The sequence below is a fragment of the Balearica regulorum genome, chromosome 2, assembly GCF_011004875.1.
Source record: "Balearica regulorum gibbericeps isolate bBalReg1 chromosome 2, bBalReg1.pri, whole genome shotgun sequence".
NCBI lineage: Eukaryota > Metazoa > Chordata > Aves > Gruiformes > Gruidae > Balearica > Balearica regulorum.
In genome coordinates this window covers 157,616,521-157,640,921 of record NC_046185.1, presented here as the reverse complement: position 1 = coordinate 157,640,921, position 24,401 = coordinate 157,616,521, and the positions used below count along the sequence as shown (strand labels likewise).

Sequence of the window (24,401 nt, the reverse complement as noted above, 5' to 3'; positions counted from 1 at the left end):
TCACTGTTGTTCACATTAACACAGAAAGTAAAATGCATTAAATGAGCTATTATTGCAACTGAGTTAAAATATTTCTTTTAAATTTGACAAAGTGATATTGGAAAATGGATGAAAGACAAATATATAAAAGCACGTGGTAAGTAGGAGAAATGACTGTCAGCTGAGTTCTTATTGTGCATTTATTTGGAAGTATTTCCAGTTTTAATTTGTTCTGAAAAAGGACTTTGCCTACAATGAACTACAGAGTACAAAGACAATAACATATACAATTATTTATCCAAAGAAATAATTATATATTTCCTACAAACCCCAGAACTTTAGAAGCTTTTCTGTGGAAATATCTAAATCACTGCACCTCAGATATTATGCTTTTCTGGAATGCTCTCAATTAATAGATACCACACTTTTTAGAATAAAGTTTCTCCCTTTTCAATGCTGTGAGAATCTTATTACTGACTTAACGATGGTTTTATTATAGAAATAATGTTATACTCCATTTCATACGTTGAAGTTTGCTGGAAACGTTTGTGGCTTTGCCTAATTGCACCGATGAACACAACTGACATTTATTCCCTGTGTGCAGAATGGACTTTTTTTCCTTTATGTTGGATCCTCTTTAAAGAGTGGAGCTTTTTTTGAAATTTAATAAGGGCCCAGGAAATACCATGTACACTCCAGTTAGCCACCAAAGAAAGAACTTTCATCTTGAAATCAAGCTCCCAATTTCAGCATTTTTTTAAGATTAAATCCATGTCTTCTGTTCCGTCAGATTTCATACGCACTAATTTAGTCTAAGTCAATTTACCTTTCAAGTATCCGAGTCTATTTTCTTGCTCTCGCTAGCTCTGTGGGGATTAATGACTCATTAGTATGACTTCATATTGTCTTATTACACACTTTATCCTTAATAAAAGGTCTTCCTGCCATAATGTTTCTTTGATAATTAGATACCTACACTAAGTTGTGGGGTTTTTAATTAATTAATATTATCTGATAAGATTTTAGCAAGTGCATTGAGCACACTGAACATATTGCAAACTTTATCAGAATCTACAAGATGTCAGAGAAAAAGTTCCTACTGTTCTCTGACCTACCGAATATATTGCAAATGGACAACCAGAAAAATCAATTAATGCTTTAAACTGTTGGCACATAAGATAATGCTTTCAAAAGCACAGCTTGGTAACTTCAGAAAATCTATCCACAATAGGAACTGCTATAAGTGGAACACATTTGAAATTCTGATGTTCCTAAAGTGTCAATATACAAAATGGGTTATTTTTTTTTATGTATAGTTCTAGTCAAAAATATAAAACAGCTCAAACCTGATCACAACAGGAACTTCTAAAAGTGATCATCTGTTCTCACCTAAAAATGAAATTTTTTTTATCTTCTTATACATTTTACTTTTATATAACTATGAATCTGGAACACTGCAGAATATACTCTTGATCTCATGGATAGCTGGCCTATTTTATCTTACTGTCATGAATAAAAGTTTTAGATGCATTTATCCTAAAAAAAAAAAAAAATCCCCTAGAAGATATTAAAAATAATTTCTAATACCATGTACAGAGAGTAATCCATACAACAATGGCATTTTGTGTATCTAAGTAGTGAAAACATGATTATGGATTCAACCATGTGTCATTATCACTTTTATGATAATCTACAGATCAGTATCTTCTTTAGAAGTTATGTTTCTACCTTACTGTATTCCTGAAGTGTACGGTGCTGTGATTGTAAGGAATGCTTTTGAATCAGAAAATATCTGAAATACAGGGTAAAATTCTACGAATTTAAACAAAACAAACTGAGGCAAAACACAGCTGAAGCCACTGGGCAGTATCAATTACACAAAATTTTTATTTCCATAAAAGAGCAACCTAGAAAAGAAATGGGTTTGCAGTATACGCAAACCACATACTGCAGTGTATGAAGATTTCAAGTTCAGCATTCAATGTCTTGCCCATCAAGGTTAGAAGTTCAAGCTTTCTCCTACTATAAAGAAAGTTCTCTAAGAAAAAGCACTTTCCTTTTATTTCACTAATTTTGAGATTATATTTCTTAAAAACATGTAGGACAAAGCAAAATTAACCATTTTTAACATTCCTAAAATTTTATCCATTTTAAAATTTCCTTCTGGGGTTTGTGTGGTTGAGTTGCACTTAAAAGCCTGTAGGACAGAATAGACCAGATAAAAGAGTATATTTATAAGTGTATCTGTATATGAAGATGATATAATTGCAGGTCCTACATCCATTTCACTCTACAGAATTATAGATGTTGTGTTTCTCGCCACCAATAACTGCTTAGTCACCCCTCAATATCTTTAAAGCCAAGAGGAAAATGGGTTCTATAATGCAAAGAATAGACAGAAATGTTCCAACTTTGTTTTATGCCATGGAAACTTGCACGAATCTCTCCTTCCTGGACAAAATTTACAACTAAAACTGAGAATCTATGGACTTTGAATCAATTACAGCTTTGTTTTGGAAGAATATGAATTTGAAAATATAATTAGTTGCTCAGAATGTCATTCAATATTTCCTTTCGTTTCTTTTTGTTGGCTTATTCCAGAAAAAAAAGACTCCTATGGATGAGCTACTGTATAAGCCTGCCTTTTTGAGCCAGTCATAAGTAGAGCTGGCTAAACTGAGACTAGACACTGCATAGACTGGATAAAAGACCTGATGTTTTGAATTCTGACACCTACATTAACAATAGAAGGCATATTTTCTTAACTCAGTGATAATCAGAAGAACAGGGTTGAGGGCTTTCATTCACTCTGTCTGCTGTTTTCCTACTGGTGTTTTCAGTGCTGTTGTATGACTGTTTAATTCAGTTTCAGTGCCAATCTATTTGCAAACCCTCCCAAAAACCTACCAGGCAAAAACATAATTGAAGACTTACCTTCCTGTGTCAGATCCTTCAGATGCAAATATACCCGGCCGTCTGTTGTGGATTTTGTGAATAGTTGAGAGTTCCTGACCAATAACATGTTGTGTATAATCATCTCGCCAGGTAAAACCTGAAAAATAGTGAAAAACAAACAAACAAGCAAACCCAGTATTTAATAACTTGAAAGTAAGGCAAAAATGTGTCCTAGCTAAACAATATTAAAACAGTAAAAAGAAGCTTTCTTCAATTGGAACCCAAGAGTGAACTAAGATTCTTCTATTCTGTATGAAATTTTGTTACTCAAACTTTCCTTACGATGGAAGAAAGAGAGTAGATGATGTTTTCTCCATGAAACTATGCTTTTAGAACATTAAGAAGCTAGTACTGCAGCGGAAATAAGTATTGTAAGTTTTAGTGTAACACATGTGGAGGTCAATTTATGTTATCTTTATACTTAAATGTTGTGACAAAGAACTTTACAAGGGGGAAGTGCAACTATGAAGGCAAATTCCAGTGATTACTCCTTAATTACATGCACTGCCAATCTCATGGTAATTATACTTGAAATAATGATATAACTCCAAACATAATTGTTACCCGATTCGTAGATTTTAGATGTTACGGTAACACTTTAGTTCATAGAACTTGCCCATGCAATTATCTGTTATTAGCTAATAACTAAATATCACGTAATTGAAGAGAATGTCTGCTTTTACACCATGCACAGTAAAACACTAAAAATTAATATTGATAAAAGTTCCAGATATGGTTATCCTGCTAATACGTTCCTGTAAGAAACCACCCAAAGAAAAATCCTCTCTAGCACCAGATGGAATGGGATGTATCTGGTTGGTAGAATCAGCCTCCAAAGGGGGATTTCTGGTTCTGTCCCTATTTCATACACATGTTATAAACTTCATCACCATTTGCAGACAACATCAGATTTTTTGCTATAGGCAGTCTCTTAGGATGCAACTAAAGCATCATTGATCTCAGCAGAACCCAGAACTTGGCCACCTTTGGATGAGTGCTTTATCCAGTGGGGTATTAAATAAAAGGGCTGTGTTCTTCAAATTTTTCTACTGTATTGAGGTAGGGTTCATTGTCTTTTTACTTAAGCCCAGAATTAAAAAAAAAACAAACCAAGTCTAAATAGGAGATTTGTCCATTCTGCCAAAAGCAGACTGCTCTGAGCATGCAGAAGTAAAATTAATTATCAAATTTTAAGCCTAAGGAGGAGATACTTAAAGAAGTCAGGTATAAGATTAGACAGGCCTAGGAAGTCTTCAAACTGTGCTGTTGTCTGGGATTTAGACAAGTTTTAGGAAATAAAGTCCCTGTTTAGGCAAGATTTAGGTGGACTGCATCCCATTTTAATTAATGAAAATAATGATAAACAATCTAGAACCAATGCCAGTATGCACGAAGACAAACAAAAAAGCTCTTTGACACATCATGGTTCCACTCTGCTTTTGCTCCTTCTTTCTCCTTTTCTTAACTAAAAATGTTACGCAAGTTTCTGAAATCATGTTAGATGTTAATGGTAAATGACTCCAGACCCTTGGGAGGGGGAAGAATCTCCAAGTGATTTTTACTTCTGATTCATCCTTTTCAAATATGATTTTTAACTTTTTCAAATGTGCCGTGTAAGTAGATGAATTCAAATCATCCCACAAATCTCAGTCTAAGGCTACTCAGAACATGTTCTTATGTGAATACACAAAAAATGAGTCACCGTGCACCTATGATTATTTTGGTGTAGTGGTATTAAAATGATTTTTATGTGAAAGCTTATATATACACATTTTCAAGTTTACTTCTCTGTTGCCTAGTACTACACATTTGTATTTGATTCATAAACTCATGCAGGAGAAAAAACTAAGATAACATTCAAGTTTAAAAGAATGCGCAACAAAAAAATCCAGCTAAAATACATGTATTTTTAAATCATTAGCATAGCTATAAAACTATTAATGTATGAACTACATATCCAAAATAACTACAGTTTCACTTTGTAACTCTAAGCCAATGCTAGCCCTATTAGCTGCTAAAGATTACACAATAAATAACATAAACTTTGAAGAAAAATACACAGAATTACTCTCAAGAGTTCTGTCTGAATTAAAGCAAGGAGAGTTTAGATGCGGTATTTGCATACAGACAGGAAATTTATCTCTCTCAATCCTGAGGAATATGTACAGCTGAGGACAGAGGGGTCAATAGTTAGGTAGGTTTTCATGCCTCCACAACACGATGTTTTTGGTAAAAGACCATAAGACACCATTGCAATCTCAGTTCTCACTGGTCATAATAATGGTGTATCTTTTGTTAACTTTGGTATATTTTTTTCTCCTGCAGCACAATTTCAACATTTTCCCATAATGTATTTCAAACCAGTACAAGTATATCATCCTTAATACTGTAAAAAAACACAACTGTGGCATTAAAGGAGAGTAAATAGATGAAAGGAAACTAGAATACTTGTTATAGAGCTTAAGAAACTAGAGTTAAGGGCATATGCCCGCTTGAATATATCTCCTAGCACTTCTAACTCAGATAAGAGTTAGAACAAGCCATGGATGAAAAATGTAAATTTTAACTAATTCAAAAATCCCCTCATCAATAAGTTAATATTGCTGTTTCTTGTGAAACTATCTCAGGAACTGCAACGTGTCTAAATCTAACCTTATGTCAATCATTTTCCGGCATTGTTTCAGTTTCAAAAAAATCTCTCCCACACACTGAACTCAATGAAACACCACATTCAAGAGCCATAATGCCACGCTGACAGCTGCAATCAAAATTAAGGTTGAGAAGGGGCATATGACGCCGTATGGTGATTTCCTGTTCCCTTTGTCTCTGCCGTCACACCCACCGCCAGCTCCTGCCTCACCACCCAATTATTACAATTTATCTCCACTGGCTGAGCAGGATCACAGCCGTGCTCTTGTACACACATTACTTCCATGTCACTAACAGGGAACGGTATGGGGGGACGCCCAACCCTTGATTAACCATCCATCCCCCCTGCTGCAGGTCTGCCCAAGACCTACATCTCCCAGCCCTGGATTCCCACAGATGGACAATGCCAAGAGAGGAGGAGTCTGTCACTGAAGTGACGCAAATATGATGACACCACCAACAGCAGCAGCAGATGTAAAATTTCTTTCAGCTGAAGAGCACTGGTGGTAGTGAGTCCCCATGAAAAAAGCCATTGGTACAAACTTTCCGCACAAAAAGTAGCAATTTTTATTCATGTCAGAGCCCAAGGTTTAATTCTTCTTTTTTTTTTTTTTCTAAATTGAAACTCCATAACCTAAATGTATGTGAAAAAGGAATGCTAGCGTAGCAACAGAGAAGACAAGACGTTAATACCTTTAGTAAACTCAACCTGCCCATCAAAACCAATGCAGGTGCTCCAGATACAACCTGGTCTTTCCTTATTAATGATCAGGGATCTCCCTGGATCTTTTTTTTCCACAGCACAATTTATTATTATTATTACCCACAACTACAAAAATAATAATTAAATTGTTATGGGGTAGGTCCCCACTACGTTCAACACTTAGCAATGACTATGTCAACAGAGACTATATGTCTAAGAATTATTTTATTAATTGAAATCAAATATAAAGCAAGCAGTGTAAATAGTGAAGAAACCAGATCTCACAGATTCACACTGGTGAAGATAACACTAGCTTCTGTCTCCAAAAGTTGAAGCTGCTTTCACATTTATCACACAATTTCACTTTTACCCTTTAATTGACTTTGCTGCTATACCAATTACACAGAATTGTTAGAAATAATCAAAATTCAAATATGTATTTTCTTCCCTCAGCTGTTCAATTTTTCTAAGTAATGGCATCCTTTCCTGTGGTTTCGACTCTGTTTTCCATCTTGGGAAACTTGATGCCTCTCCAAATACACCTGATCGCATCTTTAATATATATAAATTATATTAGCAACTGTTGAAAACATTCATCTGCTACTTCTCCATCTCAACTTATTCTAATTCAGAATTATACAAATAATCTTCACTCCCTCTGAAGGCCTAGGCAGGAAAAATAACATCTTTTTAACTTTGCAAAGTCCGATTTAAGCCCTTTAAAGCAAGAACAGTTCTCATCACCCAAAGGTTTGGCCGTGCAAATCTTCCTGCTCATATTCCCGACCCTTTTCCCAACCAGCCCGGCTGAGGCTGAGCTGGGCTCTGCAGGCAAGTCCAGCAAAACCTGTGTCTGACAGGATAAGGACGTGAGACTCTTCCAGCTCTTGTGCCAATCAAAATCCAAAGTTATTAGTTCTGCATCAATAGTTTGGCAATAAAATTATTTTTACATACCAAGTCCATTCAAAGCAAGGAGATTATTCTATATCGGCAGAAATCTATATACCAAACCCTGATCCTTCTTTGTCAAGACAATCCCCATATAAAGGCCAAAAACCCTCAGAAGTATTCAGACTTGAAGCCAGAACATGTTACTATTTTTGAGTTGTGACATTATTTTTTCCCCAGTTTTTGTAATGTTATCCATTTTGTCCCTACGCAGTGTAGGATAAAATATTTTTTTCTCTGAGCTACCTTCAACTGCTACTTCATTTCAGCCAGGAAACTCTCAGTTGTAGAGCTCAGAGACTTTCATCCCCCATGCCATGTGTTGCAAATTGTTAATGCCTACTTTAGCTGTCAGAATGTCTGCAGAATTGGGAATGATTGGCTTGCTTCCCTATTTTCACAACAGACAGGTCAACATATAGACGTGTCTTTCTGCAGGCTGCCTTTCCATATTCTCTAGAGGAGCTGCACTTGTTCTCATCCCAAACCTCCCTTTTCAGACCTCAAGGACATATCCAGTAATGTTCACATATTTCTGTACTGGCTAAGTCAAAATTGCAGCTTCAATGCTGAGGCTGCTGTGTGTATATCAAAATTAATTCTTTCAATTGCTATATTTTCTACCTAAGAATGAAGGCAAAAGACAAAATCCTGATGTCTCCTGTTACAATAAAAGAAAACTCAAACTTCTTCCAAAAGCAATTTTGCAATAAAACTCTCAATGGCAGGTTAATGGCAAAAATAGTAATAGAGAAGTTAAACCCACCCCTGCACAGTTAAGCTTACTACCAGCTTTTCCTATAAATTGGTGCACCACAACCTTTTAATTCCTCTGTATCTTTGGCTTGGAATATTCATTTGTTCTGAAAACTGTGACTAAAGATCATTTCTACAAAATCAGAAGAAAATCCGCTAAGATAGTTTTGCAGTACACTTCCATGAAAATTTACTCTAAATTTGTTTGCTCTGATCAAACATTGTACTGTCTTGTAGATGAAAACAAAATCTGGTACAGACTTCATTCGAAGAAACAACTGGGAGTTACAGGCAGTCACCACCACTCTTGTTCAATCCATTTCAACGGGAACTGTGGTCATCTTCTCCTGGAAGTCCTCAGGAGCTTTTGTTTCCTTCCCTTTCCCACTGCACTGCCAGTGCTGTAATAGATTTACATCAGTGAGTTTCTTGCCCTCTTTTGGAGCTTCTAGTAGGATCTTCTCTATAACATGCAAAAATTTCAGTCGCTGCATTCAGACTTACTCCCAGGCAAAGAGCTTCCATTTGAATGAACAGATGAAATGGCTGTCTAAGGATTATGGTTTCAAATTTTCATATATTGTTTTATTATGCATAAAAGTGATAATCTCCACAGAATTAAATTACCAGCATGATCTTCTTACAGCTCCGATTTTAATTTACTCTAAGTAACTATCCCAGAAGGTGGAGGCAAGGCTTTTCTCTTCAGTTTTTTGGAATTTCTATTATCTGAAAAAGCCAAATGAGTGCTTCATTTGCTAAGGAGATTATAAAATGCTCTCACAGGACTTAGTATGCATTGTTTCCTTACCTTTATTTCAGCTCTTGTAGACAGTTACAAATAATTGGTTTATACAAGAGAAAGTTTGTAAGTGTTACATGAGATTTTTCTGCCACTGGAGTTGATAGTAATAAAAGAATAGTATGCTAATGCAAAATACATCATCTAACTTCCAACTAGAAGAGGCTACTTTCCAAACACGAGAACAGAATGGATACACAAAAAAAAGACTTCCCAAAATCCTTGAGATAAATGCCATGCTATTCACCATGTCATATAATCCTTTTCACAAACTGATGACCTTCAGCCTGAAAGCAGATAGTTCCATTCACAGAAATGTTTTTTAGGAACTAAGATATGCAAAAGGGGGCTTCTTGTGTGGTTACAACTTTATATTAATGTTCAACCATAATTTTACTTATGGTCAGTTACATCTTTAACTCGAATGGCTCTCCACGGTGTCTAGGCTGTGACATATCTATAAAAAACTCAATCAACTGTAACATATGGTGAGTAAAGGTGCACCTTCTATTCCTACATTTCCTCCTGACCCTGGACTATGCACAGACATTTCCTCAGTGCTGTCAACCCAAAGAGTTTTCATGAACATGAGGAAATATTCACATGCACCCAAAATAGTGATACTAAAATAAAGATGAGACTGCTTGGCTTGTTTCACCGAGCTGTGAACCCACCTGTGTTAGCTGACAATCACATCAACGTGCATGTGACTCTTCCAGATTTAACCCAAAAAGCCTGACTGCAAAACAGCTCGCTTTACTACGTTAATCCTCTACAATCTCCTTTTAGAATAGGAAGTGGCAATCTTTCGTTTTCTGTCAAAATATCTTTCATTTCTCTGTTCCCTTCTCCTTTATCTATCTTATTATTCCTTTCCAAGATGTCTTACACCTCTCTAAACTTTCATTCTTTCATCTCATAATGCAGGATCTCTTTAGTATGCAGAAATTGGTTGTAATGCTAGACTGTACAATGCTAAGAACAGAGATATTGTCCAAATAGTAGTTAACAATGCGTATAAAATCAGCAGGTCTTACTTCTCATTTTATTTTATCCATTTCATTTCTTTCTAACTGCAGGATGACAGCCTTATTGTCATGAAAAATATAGTTCCTGGGAAAGGACTTTTGAAGTGCCTTCAGTCTGGGAATTAAAACATCACCTGTAACAAGGTAGAATTGGTCAGAAATGTCCTGGCACTTAAATAAGTATAGAAAATTAAGTGGATATACAGGTTACACATATTCTAGCAAATTCCTCTCAGATCTACAGTTCTTCATGTATTTTTAAATGCCTATGAGCAGAACTGTTCTTTCAGCTCTGCATAGTCGTTCTCACACCCATTTTATGTAAGTGCCGAACTCTCATTGACGTTTGCGAAAAATCAATTCTCAGCTGTCAGAGGAGTGCTTTCAATCCCACATGCAAAGTTCATGCACGGGAGTGCCAAAGTGGGCGGCACAGCAAAGGCTGCGGATGCAAATGCATCTCCACGTTTGGTTCTGAACGGAAGTCTTTAAGGCTGATGTACAGACGGTTGTACCAACAGTACCGAGGGAAGGTTAGAACGAGCCAGAGCAAGGGCTTCTGCAGGATATTCACAGTGTATCACGCAGGGGTAGACGACGTACATTTCTCTAGCAAGGACCTCTGGTCTCCTGCTCATCATGTTCTGTCCTGCATCAAGGCCAATGCAAATTAAAGCAGAAAAAAGGTAATTTTTTTTTATTTTAAAGCATAGGCAGAAAGTCCCTATATAGTTTGTGTGGAACCATACCTTCCATTTTCCACTTTCAAGCCATTTCTCTTGGACTGTAAATTCCTCCAGGAAGAGGCCATATATTGCATGCATTTGTTTCTACAGCAATAACAACAACAATAACCATAATTGTTATTGTTGCTATTATTATTAATAAAAGCACAGCAGTTGCAGAAGTTAGGGTTCCCATAGGAACCTTGTAAAGATCTTGGTGGCTGAAAGCTGGGAGTTTTCCAGGGAAGTATGCTAGCCAAGGCAGTTTGCCTGAAGCAAAGCTGAACAATCTGCAGGTCACGCTGCTCCCCCAAAAACCTGAACAGTGCTCCTCAGGTTTCAGTTTCAACTCACTCCCCCATATAGAAAATAAACACTGTGAATTCTTGTGACCCTGAAAGGCAAGGTAGCATTTTCAGCCAGAGGAGCATTTGAATTATCTTTTTTTTTTTCTATTCTCTTGTGCACCTAAACTTTTTTGGACTTTGACCTTCTGGCAACTGCAACAGAGGATGTAATGCACCTTACTGTACATTGCATGACATAATTTTTTTCATTTAAGCATTTTTAGTCTTTGCATCTCAGGGCTCTGATTTACAAGCCAATTATAATTAACAAATTACAGTACCACCTGTCAGCTAAGGTACAGTGTAAACACAGCCCACATATTTAGGTGGTGTCTGTGGGTAAAAATGAGATTATTTGACTTATTTTAGCCAACAATGAAAATGATTTAGTGATAGAAGCTCTGACTGACATGATTTCCTATCTGGTGTTCATTTTCCCTTCCTTGTTTCATAGAGTTAATACCTCAGTGAGCTTTAATAATATTTTTGGACAATTCATGTAATGCTGATTCACGGATTCACATTGATGCTTTGTCAGCTGCACACACTCTGATTTCTAGTTCTTTCTAGCTTCTTTACTGCCTTCTGGGGTTGATCTCTCCGAATGTTTAAAATATGCCATGATATGAGCTCTGATTCAATCTAACCACAATGTACCACAATGCTATTAAAAAGCAGATTTTTTTTTTTTAATCTCTGAATTAGTTTTTGAGCAAGATGGTCAATTAATTAAAATGTTTACACTGGAAGAGCTGGAACAATCAGATATGACCTGAAAGTCACTAAAACTTGAGTCTATGTGAGCACAGTTCCAGTTGATGTCCATTCATAACACATCCCTTCATTCAAAAAACTCCATTTTTTGCTCATAACCACCAAGTGATGCTATGTTTGAACATCATTTACTGAAAACTCTGACATTAAGAAAAAGCTTCAAAATATGTCATGATGACATAACGCTAAAATAAAACATACAGAGGGAATATAAAATTTCCATCATTCTTGGGAGCAATTTTACCTTTGCGTGCTCTACGCTCAGCCAAAATCTTCTGAAATAGCTCCACTAACTTCATGCCACCAAAGTCTAACATTAATTGCGCAGACCTGCTGTACCCACTGTGCTCAATATAAACTGGAGAGAACTTCCTCTGGGCACAGACCGTGGTTTGAGACGTGGCCTGGACCTGCAGGCTGAGCCCCAGGGGAGCAAGCCACAGGAGGGGGGACCGAAAGCACGTTTGCTTTCTTTCGAATCTGCCCTTCAACTTGCAATGCGACAGAAACTCTTCGATTCACTTCTCTATCTTCAACACGGATATAATAAATCACAATTTCAGGGGTTAAAGGTGTACTGCATTTTGTGAGGCATTCAAATATTGTAGAACAGGGCTGGCATAAACGAGAAACAGTGACAATACCAGCCCACCAGGAACTACTGCGATTCCACAGTGTCATTAACTAAGTGGCAGGTAGTTACTTTTTTTTCTTAACTTCAGTGTATTTCTACTATTTAAAGACTACTAACTAATGTCAAGGAAGTGAATGTACTTTCAAAAATACCGTTCATTCCCGAAAGTTGTCCATTTTGGCATGGCATGGAAAGCAGCAAACCTCCGTTAGAGCAAACACTGAAGTGAACCAGCAATAATGTTAAAGCACTTCAAAAACATTGGTAGTATAGCTCATCTTTCTCTCTTTCGCTTAGTACTGTTACAGAATATAAGTCTTCTGATCAGTGGCTGCCAGCTCTAAGAAATAGTGATATATTTCTAGATAATCGACTGCTACCTATTACCATACTTTTGATGTGGTGGAACATTCATGTGCCTTATTTTCCACTTCCTCAGGGTATCCTGGTTAAATGTCACATGCATTTTTCTCCCATGTTAAGAAAACAAAACCTGCATATTAATTCTCTTAAGAGAGGCATAAATGTAATAAGAAGAGAACATTGATTATTCTATTCATCTATAAACTACTCCAATAGATGTATAAATAATACTGGAAAATGTAATGCAGCCTTAATTATCAGCAGCGTTATTCCTCTGTTTGTAACAGTCGTGATAGATGAAACCTGCAGCAATCAATCTGATTGCTCTGATAGCAGTTTAAGCTAATTTACAACAAAAGACACAAAATTAAAAAGCCGGACTACCACACGTATTTTACAAGTGTATTGTTATTAAATGTAAGATCTGTTTCATTGACCGGATTGCTGCTCATTAGTAATGAAATTATGAGCAAACGTGCCTGTAAATGTATCCGAGAGCTAAGGTGTCCTAGAGCTTCATACCCTCCTCCTTAGCTGTTCCGAGTATCAGAAAGGAAATGTTTGCTACCGTGGCCCCAAAAGGCACAAATCTTGGAAAGGAAAGAGCAATGACTGAATAAACTATTGAAAATGTCCTGCTTCATCCTTTTAAATGTTACCAATCTGGCCTTCATCTGTTAGCACTTTCAAACAGAAAAAAATACTCTCTCTTTTCTAGAGAAACAATAATTTTATTTTACACTTTAGGAGTATTTGTTGCAAGGAGTAAACTAGAACCTAGGATTGACTTTTTTTATTTACTACAACAAATAAAACAGAAACATGGGGCATTGCAAATTCAACAATTTATTGTTAATTTGCTATGCCTATTCCCCATTTACTTCTAAGTTTATATATAAGATAAACTAAATTTATAGCTATAGATTTTGCTTTACTTACATTATATGACATATAAAGAAAATATTTCCTTCTATCAGTTAGTTCTTAACTAAATGCCAAAGGTTCAAGTGTATAAACTGAAGAAGGCTGTCCTGACAGCCCAATAAGACTGTAACTTTTGTACTTCACATTATATTTAGCAGTTAGTCAGGTTTGATTCATTTCGCTATATGCAGTACCAAGGCATGCCCTTGAATCTTTTACATTTTTAAAAGTTAAACATATTCAGTGTTTCTGATCATCCTCTTTGCTTGAAAGTAGATCAGAATTGGTCAAGATTTCCAAGATTACAGCAAAGATACTCCTATGCCACATTGATAAGTCATCAAAACCAATTAAGTCTCTTTTCCCATTCATTCTGTATTTAGAAAAAAATGTGTCTTGCCGACTGCAGTGTTTATACATTTCGTGTGTATGTGATGTTTTATATGATCTGTGATTCCACACTACAGTTGAGGCTAAACAGGATTGTCTCAGCACATCAGACTTCAGCTGCCCCAGCACCAACGCTGCAAGGCATGCTGCGGTCACCGGGCGTCCCTGCGGCCGAATCGCCTCTCCGGCATGTTCAGATGCCCCTCGGGATTCCCCCAGCAGTACCTGACACAGAAGCAGGGCTGCTTACTTTATGCGGCTCTCCTAGAGACTGAGGAAGTTATTTTGTTGGGTTATTCTGTGTGGATAAACACACTGCAATAAACCTTTCTCCCCATCAGTACTGGTGACGTTTAGCTAGACTGTTGCCCAGAACAGGTTTTGCCCCAATTCTTTGTGTAGCCTTTGATGGCGTGGGGCTTTGCAGGATGTGGTTGGACGAATGGGTGCAGAAAATGCTCCTGAATGGGAACTCACGTAACTATTGTACTGACGAAGCTAAAACAGACCCTTTCCCACTCTCCTCTGTTTTCCTGGTCTTGCATTGCTAACAGGAATAGGAAGCAGTGGGTAATTTTTTTATTACTCCTGTTATCATTCACATTAATGCCATGTCACACAAATCTGGTAGTCCAAATGAGGATCCTAATAGTGGTAAATCCCATTTATTTTAGTATTAGTTCTTCAAATGCCACCTGAGCAATGCAAAGCACTTCAGCTAAAACAAAAGTCAGTCCCATGAAAGAATAGTTTCTAGTCAGGTATTATGATTCAGTTATCCCTAGCTATCATACAAACACCCTCACGTATACAGCCTAGATATATCCCCTCTCCTATTATTCTTTGCATTATTTTTGTTAGCCAGGGAAAGTTTCCCTGATACAGTTTTGACAATTCCACAATTAATTTGTCTTCATTTCATTGTGTCCTTAATAACACTCTGTAGGCAACAGATGTCAAGTCTTTCCAAGTGGAATGAAGCAGAAGTGAACTCACATCCCTAATAAATTGTTTATTGAATATTTATTTTTACTTGGATGACAAAGTGCTAGTGAATCCGCTGGTGGTAAAGCCCATGCTTACATGCTACAGCACAACATTTATTGAAGCAGCTATTCTTGCCAAATCTATATTGCATTTATAAACCTTCAAAACAAGCCCTGGTAAATGTCACTTCTTTTTAAATGCTCGGCAGAATCAATGACAAGTGATGCTGCCTTTGCCCTTGAAGAATTCACATGTTTGGATTTGAGTCCAAATTGTAAAAACCTGTTCAGAAGTTCAGTGTAACACACATGCAATGACCAGAAGCACCCAGGAAAGAAAGGAAAAGTTGCTCTAAATGCAAGAGCTAAATACAAACAGGAAAGCTTGTCTATTGCTTATTTAGACTTGCTTTGTAAAACGGTGTGAAATACGCTACTACAAAGCCCACTAACTTACTTCCAGTCTGCATAGGAATATTTTGCAGTGGTCTTCCATATGCTACCCAAAAGAATCAGTTCATTTTTTACGTGTTTTTAGTATCACATTAGGCACCTTTTGAAATAAATCTCAATAAAAATAAATAAATAAAAATATAGAGTTACAATACCTAATTCTAACAAAATGTAGAAACTATTCTGGCCTAACATCAGGCAATACTATGTGCTATATATTTATTTGTGTTTCCTAAGTATGCATCCTTCATTTTCTGAATTATAATTCCATTTTTTTATTAGATCTTCAAGTTGAAAGAGAAATGAAATACAAGCATCGAGCAGTACAGTAAAAAAATGTATATCTCCTCTGACTTCTTGAATGCCACCAGTGAATTGTGGAGGAGTCTGCTCGGTGTCAGTGGGATGCCCATCTCCAAAGAGCGGAGCTGCTCTACTAAGCGGCACAGTCCAGATGTGCTGCCATGCCTGACATGGCGCAACCCAAATGCTTTTCCAAGGAAAGCATTGCAATGTCCTCAATTTCCAGCTGGTTTTGTAACAGCCATGGTTTAAAAGAGTGTGGGGTAGTCTATTCAGGGTTCTGAATTATACAGCAAATAGTATTCTTCAAGAGCATGTCAACTGGCTTAGTATAATGCCATGTTTCTATGGCAGAGCTGCAGCTATATCATCTTTTTGCCCATGGTGGATTTCTCAGTGTTAGGGGAATCCACTCGAGGGGAAATGCTGTCAGCACAGTGCAAGGAAAGAGGCCAGAAAAAGAGAATCCATGAAGATCCAGCAACAGAGAGGCCCTGTCCTTGAGAGAGCAGCACCTTCTACCCTCCCAGCCACAGAGAGTCCGAGATGCAGCAGCGCTCGCTCACTCCTCTTATAAGGATCGTTTCTTCAGCGGAGAAATTGGAAGTGTGGTTCTCCTGACTTTAACAATGCCTGTCTTCAGTGCACCTTCCTCACTAACCAGAACCAGTATTTCTTTTCTTTTTAGCAAAACTTGCACTTGTTTCACTCCCAAATGGTGCTGAACATGTTAATTAAACAGAAAATTATTGGTAGATCTTGTCATAGAAATGAAATTTTAATGGTAGATGAAATCTTGGGGCAATGTTCACTGATAAAACATGAACTGAAATGGAAAAAACCCCATTGATTCAAATCTAAGACCTTCTGCTTACTGCTAGAAGTCATCACAGTAAAAAACCCCCCCAAAACAGTCTCCATCTATTGATGCTAACTGCCTCAGAATAGAAAACTGGCTTTGAAATGGGAATAGTTCAAAAGCAAACAAAAACCCACAGCCTAGATGGTGATGATGACCAAAAAATGACTTCTCAAGCACACAACCAGGAAAAAAGAGGATGAAAAGATTGAGATACTTTGTTACTTTTTATTTCTGCATTAAATAAAGTTCATTCACAAAAAAAAAAAAAAAAAAAAAAAAAAAAAAAAAGTAGTTCTAATCCTTTCCCATTCTTTATAGTAATATTGATAGACGCACAGGTAGGATGAATAACCTAAGTCAGCAATTTTACTCTATTTAGTAACATCCCTGGGGACAGTATGTTGTAGTTGGTATGAAGAGGTTTATTGTGCTCCATTAGACTTTAGAAAATGTGATTATTACATTACTGCATTGCTTTATTCTAAATAAAAGATAAACCCACTGCTCTCACAACTTATATTTGAGTTTCATGTCAACACACAGTGATTTGTAAAGCTTATAAAAATGCTTAAGCACATACCACTTCTTTTTCTCTAATTCCTGTATGCTTTGTTACATATTTTTTGTAATGCAATTGCAGGATATTTTGGATCTTGCAGGAGACTTAGATTACATGCCAAAATTTCCAAACGTGTAATGCCAAGAGTCTTCCATTTCAACCTCCAACCCTGAAGATATCTCAGTTGAGGAAAGGAAAGATTCTAGACCCCTGTTTGAAAACCACTCAAAGCCAGGTGTCAAGATGCTGGAAAGCTGCCCTGTCACCAACTCTCTTTGGCTAGGTGACAATGAAGTGAGAACCTGTTGGAAGGAAGAAATAATTCTATCATCTTCTCAGTCTTTGTGGCTTTAATCCCACACAATTATAATCAATAGCCTTGATTTGGAATAATTTGGGGAAATTTTTAATGTTTCCTAAGTGCAATGAATTAAGGGGTTAGAATAAGGCTTGAGGGAAGAAACACAACCTGTTTGTGGCATGGATTGCAATGAAACCTAAATAAGATACAATTTCCTATTACATAAGGATGTGTTTAGTCATTTCATATTTTTCACTCTCCTCCCTGTATCTCCTTACAAAATGCTTAGGGTTGTATGACAGAGATGAAGTATGACAGGTTCCTAATCTGCAAAACAATTGAAAAATGTTATTTTTTGCAGGGGCAATCCCACATTCATCTGCTGGCTGATTTAGCGTTTCCATCTGGACAGTTGGCAGTCACTCACTACAGTTCAGACTACCTCGAAATGTAGCACAGAGGCTTTGGGCAAACTCTGATTTAGATACTCGGTAAGGGAAGAACAGGTTCTCACTAAAATCACTTCCATTTTCAGATATATCAATCAAATGAACAGTAGTTTTAGTTCCATTCTTCCAAAAACAGAAAGGTAGAAAACCACTCGAAAGCTGAAATTATCATCATGGGAAGTTTGCTGTACCCTGAATCTCTAGATATAGCTTGAAATAGACCTGACACAGTTAGTCCATGCATTTCTCCTCCATCCCTTCTCCACCTAGAAACAGATCTAATTAAGAAGGTTTTTTAAAAATATATATATAACTGTGTACTGAAACGAAAAAGCCAGTATTTCCAGAAGCATCATTATTTCATTCTGAACATCACTGTTCTCTGCACTATGCAAAAACATGAAACTGCAGTCGCCTTTTCCTCTTCCTCTTTCTGTTACCATGTTGTTAATTCCAACTGCGAAGCCACTGACCCTTGAAATTATTTTCACATGCCTGGAAAACACATGTGGCTTTTCCTTACCTTTATCTTTCTAGAATTGTTCTTTCAAAATTCTGTATGCCCCCTGGAAAATATTAATTCACACAGGATTCTGTTAACAAATATCAAAACTTAGCCTTAGTTTTAGCCTTAGAGACTTAAACCTCTAATGAGGGAATTTAGAGTTCAGCTTGCATTATTCCTCACTAGTAACATAAAAACAGGTTCAGCATATGTAACACTGCTGCAGCTTAAGCACAGCAAGATACACCCTGAACTTTCAAATCCCTGCTTCTTATTTGTACAAGCCAGGCTATGAAAACAGACACTTCTAATGAATTCACTGAGAAATCCTTAGTAGAAGGAGCAACGGCAGACTTAGAGCTATAATATTTAAAGCAACTGCAAAATTGTGCTTTCATCAGGAAAGGAACAAAAGCTTTGTTAGTTTTGAAGCTTACATTTATATTCAGCATAATAATTCAAAGTATCATTGCCTGCCACTATTAGGAGACAGAGGTCAAATATGGCAAGTAAAAAAAAAAAAATTACATTCACAAGCTATACAAAAGAGAAAATAGGCTCAAATTGTATGAAGTGCAGTGACATTATTTAAATGTCTTTGTTAATCAGGGTCCTGACATAAGAGATGGTGCTGAGAAGAATTTGCTCTTCAGACTCTTCTCAGCATGGGTCAAATCTGCTTAATATTCCAAACGCTGAGTCTAGCTGAACCACGTTACCCCTTTGTGATCTCTCATCTATTTTTTTTTTCTCCTTTGAATTCAAGATGCACTGGTATTTTCAGTTTTCATCACTGCTAAAGGGCAGGGAAGCTATAGTATAAACAGTGAAGCTCCTTTCAAGCCTTGTTTATAATGATTTATACATTATACAGCTGTTAGACCTGCAGAAATTTTTGCAGAAAGTCAGAACACAAAAAAGAAGTTTGTGAATGTTTACTTTCGACCTTATTTATTTTTTCCAGTTCCTCAGTGAGAGACAAAAAATAGGACTATCTGCTGATTCATACATAAGAAAACAAGAGCAGTCTAATCTCCACCCCATGTCGCCACAATGGCGTGAAGTCCATGCAAAGCAAAGAACGGTGAGGCCCACGGAGCATTTCATGTGCAGATGCTGCTGCTTACTTATCTGCACCAACACCCCATTTGAAGAACACCTGTAAGGACTATGGAGGATGTTTTAGATGGTCAATTGCCACTCTTTCATGGATGAATAAAAGATAAATAAAAAGAGCAAAGCCATGCAGGCTGTAAATCTTAGCCAGTACATTGGTCTCCCCATTCTCAGGTGATGTCTGTGCAGAGCAGGAAGGGGTCCTTCAACAGAAGGTATCTCTGGCCCTTCTGTTGGCACCACGCTGTAGAGGATGCGCAGTGCAAGATCAAGAACTTGTGTTCCTATACAATTCCTTCTTCCCCCAGCACTCTTGTAGCTCCTCCAGCCATCCACAAGCTTAAACCCTGCCAGCTGCTTTCCCATCACCCAGACTTGCTACCTGAGGGGTCTGGAGGCTATTTTTGTTTCCCTGCCAAAATAGTCAATCCATACAAGACTTTCTCCCATTTCAAACAAGACATACAGCACAATGAGAGGACATGAAAGAGCAGCTGGCCAGTTTATTTTGATTTATTGGAAACATTATGGGATTGCCCAAAGGCCTTGATGAGAGTCCAGTTGTGCTCAGAGCTGTTCCACCCTGTCTGCAGCACTGCAAAGCAGTAAGATAGATGAGGTTGCTCTAGACAAGATGAGATCCAGCCCACCTGAGGACAACTGTTTTCACAGTGGGGATTTAGGAGGGGCGTACTACTATAAAGACCCACTGCGCAGTTGCTGAAGATTTTGATAGCCTGATGTAACTGAAAGATATGAGAAACTGCAATGACACAAATCAGACCATCTGACACGATTCCCTTTCTGGCATTCGGATATATGAAAGAAGTTTTTACACTACTGACCAGCATTTGTTAAAAGCTAGTTTTCAAAATGTTCCTGTCCAGAATCAACACTAATCCAATCCTAACTACTCACTTCATAGATTGTCATATCCTGTATTTACACTTAATGGTTGTTTTGTTTGTTTGTTTGTTTGTTTGTTTGTTTTAAATTGCAGAGAGAGTGGGGAATGCCCCATTTAATTCAGAAGAGGCAATGCTATTGAATTCAGTTTTGAGACAATTCTTCACTGAACCAGCATATGTCACAAGGGTTTTCATCCATTATGTTGAAAGAGGGTGGCACGCTGATCAGGTAGCTAGGGTTATACTACAGAATATTTTCCACGTTTTCAATGGGTTTAATATACATTTCATTATTTCTTGTCCATGGCTCCGACCTATGTTCACCCTGCTGTAGACATCCATCACCAGCAAGAGCTTAAGGGCTACAATTACAGCCTTGCAAGTTAGGAAGAGACACCAAATACACCAAAAGTATTGGGAAGGCTGAAAATGTTTTGATGCCTTCTTCCATGATCAGCACGGGCAGCAACAACCCGGTGCTATGGCTGAGCCACTTCTGGAAAAGGAGGTGGAGTAGACACTGTACATACAACATAATATAAATGCGCTGTGTTTTGTTGGAGATGGGATACTTGCACTTCATTTATTAAAAAAGCCCTCAGAAGAACAAAGTGAAATAACAAAGAATAACACAAGGAGAAGTATGAGATAACAGGAGGAAGGATTTTGGAAAAGAAAGGGGGGAAAGAATGTTTAAACATATTTTTTTCCTCTCCTTCTTACAATTTTCTTCACGGTGTTTTTCTCTTTTTTCAGGACCAGATTCCGAAGGGGAGTATTTAAGGATTGAAAGAGAACTCTTCCCTTCAGAGAACCAGTTTCACCAAATGTAATGTTGACAGGCACTGTACAGCTACGGTGTGTATTTGGGAAGACAATAAATACGAACTGAAAAGGTCACATCTCACACAGGCACCTTTGACGACTCATGCAGACTCTCTCAAAATACAGCTCAGAAGTAGGTACAGTAACACATTCCTTCCCTCCTGCATTCGCAGCAACTAGAGTTTCAAACCCACTTGCATTTCCTATTAAAAAAAAATCTCAATTCAGGAATAGATCCTGCTTTGATTTAACATGTTCCCAGAAAGACAGTAGTGTTCCTGTATTCCACACAGCAGTCTGAGCCTGACATGGAATTATTTCTTTTTCATAACAATAAATAAAAATACAGTTTTCAATGGAAACCAAATAAGACAGCAATCCGTTTATGATGACATCCTACTCATCGATGCTCACACCCTACTGCCAATAAATATTTCAGAGATTAATGAGACTTCAAATTGTAGAAAAACAGTAAATACCTGCTGTGCTTTTAAATAAAAATCATGTGTGACTTGATTTCTCTTCTTTTTCATGGTTAGCTATTGGGATTGAATGGGTTAATTTATTTCCTGAGACAGAAGACCTTAGATAAGCTTGGTGGTTATGTAGGCATGTCTGGGTTGCTAGGAGTTTAAACTATCAGCTTGCAAATGGAGCTATTTCAGATCCCAGGTGATCCAAAGAATAGGTTCTCTTCACGCACTAAACGATGCCGGGATTACGTGGAAAAAAATAGTATGCGATCATATAATCAGACACTGCACTGTAACACACAAGCACAAAGATGCTGAATTAAGGCAGCACAGGAAATGCCAGAATTACGTTTGTCTACCTTCTGAATGTTTGATTTGCAGTCCTCAGAAGGTTTTTTGTTATTATTTTTATCAATCATAACTATTGTGTATAACACACACAGAGAATATGATACAGTTCTGGGCAATACTAAGACCTCTTGTGTGTAGCTCCTGCTCGTTAATTGTCCTGGTGTTTTTCTTACTTGGACATGGATATTCCAGCGGTTAATGATATTGTATCTTCTATATATCAGCTCACTCATGCATATGACCACTTGATTGTCTCACATTCACTGTGTATTTACCTAATTATCATAAACACTGATGTCTCAGGAATTTTCTGTGGCTCCGAGGTCTGCGCTGTTGAAAACAGGTATAACTCTCTCAGCAATTTCTGAGCTTGGTCACAATACAGTAAACCTGTGCCACTTCGCTAAGTCTGATGGACCACTGATAAGCACTGCTGAACTGCTTTCAATAATATTCTGTACCTTATGCTATTGTTTGCGTTAAAGCGAACACCTATAGAACAAGAAGGGCAGGAGCTTTGGGGGAAGGGGAATTGCTTTTGTGTTTTTTCCTAATAGTTTATATAAGCATGAGAAACACCACAAAGTATTGAATAAGGGGTAAAAAATGCAGGCTTGAGTTTATCCAACAATGAAAATAATCAGAACCTGTCACACAGTATATAAAATATGTTCAAACACATACTTGACTTGAATTTATCGGTGCTAAAGCTCCCACTGAATTAAACTGGAGTTCAGGGTGCTAAGCAGCCCTGTAAATCAGAAGCTTCCCGCACGTGCGAGTGTGGTCCTGGGCTGCCTGTTTAACAGGAAATCACTTTTATCATCACAGCGAGTCGAGAAGCCCAGGACCAGAATGCTATTTTTATCTACTGAATCTGTGACTCTGTGTAAACTATTTCTACAGGAAATAAATATGTAAAGGTGGCATCAATTATTACAGTTTCAATTAAGGTACTGAATGGCAGGAGATGCCATGCATAGCAGAAATGACTAATTTGAAAAGGGAATAAAGTACATTTTTCAGATAAAGCTGAAGTAATTATTTTTTTTTAAAGAATTTAGGCAGGATATTTATTCTCTTTTCAACAAAGGAGACGACAGTATCCATGCTTGATAAAAATCTCACTTCCTCTTCTAGACAAAGGTGGGGACACAAGCCTAGTTTTCATATTCAAGCCCCTCAGTGATTAGTTTTGCTACCTTCCCAGCCCTTGCCAAAAGCCTCAGCTTTCCTTTTTTCTTAAAGATCAAAGTAAAAATCCTGAATACGTGATCCTGAACCGAGAAACAACACAGAGATTAAATACATATGTGTGTGCGTGCACACGTGTGGTTAGATCACCAGAAAGAGCTCATGTATCATCATGCTAAAACGTCTTCATTATTGCCTATTATATGACACTTGACTTCTTGAGTTTTACATTAAGCATTATAATGACAAAGTATCTGACTTGTAACATTCTGGGTCAGCTCAAGGGTTTGAGAAAAAAAACTGCCTCAACAAAATGAATTTGCACAAATTACACAGGAACCGATCCTGCTTCCACCAAATTCAGCGAAACTGCTCTGTGTGTGTATATGCACCCCATTTTCCCCACCTCCTACAATCATCAGCAAAGTGGCAGGAAAGGCAGGGCAATCCCTGCAAACGAGTAACTGAAGTGATGCCGCTGTTAATAACAGAGTACCCTACCCTTATACAGCGCCTGCCACCCCTACGGACGCTAAAGCATCGAACCCTCCTGCGTAAGGAGTAAAAGTCATACAAACGGGGTGAAGTCCAGGCCGTCAAACAGTGTCCCTGGCTCCAGGACAGCAGATCGTTTCTCTCCAAAACCTGCATGCAATTTTCCACTCAGACAAAAAGGGAATCTCTGATCTCGAGATAGGAAAAAGCAGCCCGCGTTTAACTTCACACAACTCGGACTCCTCTCATGCCTGAGTCTTTTCCCTGCCTATATTTCTCTGCTTTAACTTTTCTTTCCCTCCAGTCAACTGCAAACATATATATGAAGATTTGATTTTTGGGAAGCACCTTCAACTCGATTCACTTCAGTTGAATCTTCAAACGCTCAGCCTCTCTGACTATCAGGCCATAAATATAAGAGAAGTAAATATCTGTAGCCTGCAACCTCTCCCCTTCTCTCTTTGTGACAGTTCTGCTCACAGCTTCCCCAGGGACTGATTTATCCACAAGACTGGCATTTTAAATTCAACAATATGCAATTCATTTTTGCAGCCCTAAAAGATAACAAATACTCAGCTTTAAATTATTGAATCATTCATTTAACTTAGGATGCCTGAAAATTATCATTTTTATGGAAAGTA

At 37.5% G+C, this 24,401-nt stretch overlaps 1 protein-coding gene across 3 annotated transcripts in view; it reads right to left on the bottom strand.

Moving 5' to 3' along the window:
• PTPRN2 (protein tyrosine phosphatase receptor type N2) overlaps positions 1–24,401 on the bottom strand; it is a 674,941-nt gene that overhangs the window by 439,196 nt on the left and 211,344 nt on the right. For all 3 annotated transcript variants that reach the window (XM_075746622.1, XM_075746624.1, XM_075746623.1), the window contains exon 4: positions 2,914–3,031. In XM_075746622.1, coding sequence (XP_075602737.1) covers positions 2,914–3,031 — 118 coding nt within the window. The remainder of the gene's footprint in view (positions 1–2,913; positions 3,032–24,401) is intronic.